This window comes from Piliocolobus tephrosceles, chromosome 12, assembly GCF_002776525.5.
Source record: "Piliocolobus tephrosceles isolate RC106 chromosome 12, ASM277652v3, whole genome shotgun sequence".
Lineage (NCBI taxonomy): Eukaryota > Metazoa > Chordata > Mammalia > Primates > Cercopithecidae > Piliocolobus > Piliocolobus tephrosceles.
In genome coordinates this window covers 3702783-3706294 of record NC_045445.1, presented here as the reverse complement: position 1 = coordinate 3706294, position 3512 = coordinate 3702783, and the positions used below count along the sequence as shown (strand labels likewise).

Below are 3512 nucleotides of genomic sequence, written 5' to 3'. Positions count from 1 at the left end.
CTCTGTCGCCCAGGCTGGAGTGCAGTGGCGCAATCTCAGATCACTGCAAGCTCCGCCTCCCGGGTTCACGCCATTCTCCTGCCTCAGCCTCCCGAGTAGCTGGGACTACAGGCGCCCGCCACCACGCCCGGCTAATTTTTTGTATTTTCAGTAGAGACAGGGTTTCACCGTGTTAGCCAGGATGGTCTTGATCTCCTGACCTCGTGATCCACCCACCTCAGCCTCCCAAAGTGCTGGGATTACAGGCTTGAGCCACCGTGCCAGCAAGACCCAATCATTTCTATTCCCCACCTTCTCAATGTGCACAGAATGTTGAAGACTTTCAGAAGACAGCTTTGAAGGGAGTATCATTTTTCTAACTTTTTTTGTGCTTCCACTTTCAAGATTTCCATGTCATTAGATGCAAGTCAATCAAATGATCATACTTTTTCCCACAAATGCATTGTAAACAAAATAAAAATTTTATCCTAAAGGGAAAATGAAAAAGAAAATTCAACAACTCTTTACCCCTATAACTTCCTCTATTTTTCTCCATAGCACTGACAATATATCTAGATTTCGATGTTGGGCTTGTTTTCTGCCCGGACCAGGAAGTAAGCTCTATGAAGACAATGTCAGTTTTGTTCACTACCGCATCATCAGTTCCTAGAACAGAGCCTGGCACCTCTGTAGAATGTTAAGTGGCTCTTCGTGAATCAACTCCAGGTGGGTTGCCCACATGAAAAACATTTCTGCATCTTTTGCAAAAGTGGCTTGGCTAGTACCATCCACTGTTTTCCAGTGTTCCTTTATGTGACATAAATCTTACTAGAACTCAGTACTAGGACAAAGTGTGTGTGTGTGTGTGTGTGTGTGTGTGTGTGTGTGTGTGTTTCCTGAGCGCATATATTTTCCGCCAGCTGGGTTCACTTCTATTGTCAGGAAGCTCGGAGCATAATTCATGTTCAATTACAGTTCAATTCCCTTAATCCCTTTTTCTGATGGGGACATAGGATATAAATAAGTGTAAGAAGATTCTGTTGGTACATGTTTAAGACCCTATTTTTAACCACAGACTGCATTCATTCTAATAAGATGCTTCTCAAACTTGAATGTGCCAGAGAATTACCCACGGATCTAGTTGAAATGCAGAATCAGACTCAGTAGGTCGGGGGCGGGGCGTGAGATGCTGCAGTTCTTACAAGCTCCCAGGTGATGCCTATGCGGCTGGGCCCTGGACCACATTTTGAGCAGCAAAGGGTCTAAGAAACGTGCTTCCTTGATTCAGCGGGATTTCTCTCACCTGTTCCTTGGCAAAACATGACCGAAGTCTCAAAAACTGAAGCGGACGGCAGAAGCACCTAGAGAGCTGGTTAGACCTACACCTCGCTGACCCACTCCCACACCCCATGCCCGCTGTGATCCCGACAAAAGGAGCTAGGAATCCACCTAGGTGCTTCTGCTGTCGGTGACCTCGCAGCAAATTTCGAAAATGACTGCTCTCTTTAAGGTTTTCTCAAAGGTAAACTCCTGGGGACAGCTGTTGTCACCAGTGGTGACACCTGCTCGTTCAGGATTTTAGGGGGCCCATCCGCTGTTTCCAGCCCAGCGTCAGCCCTCCTCTCCGGCTACTCCGACCGCGGCGGAGTCAACCCCCACGGGCCCGGGGCTCGGACCCCCGCCGCTCCGCCTCGGACAGCCGGGCCAGCCGGTGGCAGCCACCGCAGGGCCGCAAGGCGGGGACCGTGCCGCTCATGCGCAGAGCGACCCCTGGGCCCACAGGGCGGGGTCCCCGCGCGCCCCCCGCCCGCCTTACCTCTCTGGACCAGGGTGGCCAAGGAGAAAGCGAGGCAGACAAGGAACGCTGAGCGCCAGGCCACCATGGCTGGGAGCAGGCGGAGGGCCCCGGAGGAGCACAGTTAGCGCGAGAGCGCCCGAAGGGGAGGCCGAGGAGCAGCGGGAGGAGGAGCCCCGCCGCCTCTGCAGGGTCCCGCCCAAAGCCGGCGCGCGCGCGGCGCGGCCCCGGGAGAGTGGAAGTCGGGCGCGCTAGAGAGCCGGCGCCTGAGGGCGCCCCGGCTGGGGTTAGGCCGGGGGGGCGGAGCGAGGCTGCAGTATCGGAGGCGGGGCCGAGGTCTGGAGGCGGGGCTCCGAGCGAGGGGCGTGGCCCGCCGGCTCCAGGTGGGTGGGGAAGTCTGGGTTGGGTTGGGTTGGGCCCAGCGGCAGCGCGCGGTCCGCAGACCCTGACCCACCCCGGTCCTCGAGACCGAAGTCTCGGAGGTGGCCCCGCAGACCTGGAGCAGTGAGTCACCAGTGCCGGAGAGCAGGAGGCGGCAGCGCCGGTGGGCACCGATTTCCTCCCGGGTGACCTTGAGCAGGGCTCTTCCCCTTCTGGCCTTGGAGTTCTCCCGGTGAAGGGTTGTTCCCTCGGGGCCCCTCCAGACACCGTCCAGCACGGAGCCCCGCACTCTGTCCCCACCCGCCGTTCCCTGCAGGAGGCCATAGTGGAACCCTGACCGGAGACTGAAGAAAAGGACCGTTTTCGTGACTGGCTGCGGTAGATAAACAGTGACACGTCTCGAGGAAACGAGGACGGGGGCGCCCAGTTGGGCGAGAAGGGAGGGTGGGGGGCGTCCCGGAGCCGAAGCGCCGCGGGCTCGGGAGACTAGGGGTAGGGACTGGGTCAGCTCTCCCGAGGCTGTGATGAATGCGCTGAAAGTGCAAGTTCCTATCTGCAGAGTCGATCTGAAAAACGTGCTTAATGACCGACAAACGCGCTGCAGTCCTTTCCCATGAACCCCCGCAAACGGAGTCCGTTTCCCAGACCCGAAGAAATCAGATTCCGATACTGTGCCGACCAGCAAAACGCTCGCTGCCGCAGTTCGTGGGAACGCTCCCTAGAAGTGCCCCAGCTGCAACCGGCTCTCCAAGACAAAGTGTAAGCGCTGCTACTCTCCGGAGTGGCGGCGTGAGCCTGTCCCTGCCATTATGCGGCACGGGCTGCCCAGGGCCACATCCTCCTTAGAGGGCGGCTACTACCACCTCCCCTCAATATCCATTAGGCAGCTTTCCTGTGCCCCCAACCCAGCCCTTGCTGCCATAGGCACCCCCCTCAGTGACTCCCACCAACCCCTAAGGAACAGTGGGGTCTGGGGTCTCCCTGAGATGAAGCCAAAATCTCCCGTGTGGCTTACATCCATTGCCCTGAATCTTACGGCTGCAGAAACAAAACAGCATATGAGGAGTGGATCTTCCCAGGTTCAGGGCATTAATTACTCTATGAATGGAACATTATTCCATTCTAGCTGGAGAATTAACAGAAATAGCTGGTAGTTGTTGAACATGGACTATACCATGGCATATTCCAGGCATTTTACCCTTAATATTTATTCCTCACAATGCCATATGTATCACCTAATAATTAAGGAGGGAAAAGCAGCAAAATGGAGGTTCCTTGAAGCTGGGGAGTTAGCCAGGTCTAGTCTCATGTGTCAAAGGGGGAGGGTACCACTAGGAACCCCAGCTGATGAATGGCT

At 55.8% G+C, this 3512-nt stretch overlaps 1 protein-coding gene across 2 annotated transcripts in view; it reads right to left on the bottom strand.

Annotated features, from left to right (window-relative positions):
• The window catches only part of CD99L2 (CD99 molecule like 2), a 126526-nt gene extending 124437 nt beyond the window's left edge, over positions 1–2089 (bottom strand). Inside the window, exon 1 of one of the 2 annotated variants that reach the window (XM_023202174.1) lies at positions 1796–2089. In XM_023202174.1, the coding sequence (XP_023057942.1) occupies positions 1796–1862 (67 nt within the window). In that variant the 5' untranslated portion in view covers positions 1863–2089. The remainder of the gene's footprint in view (positions 1–1795) is intronic. The other variant, XM_023202175.1, reaches the window with a different exon arrangement.
• Between the last annotated feature and the right edge of the window lie 1423 nt (positions 2090–3512).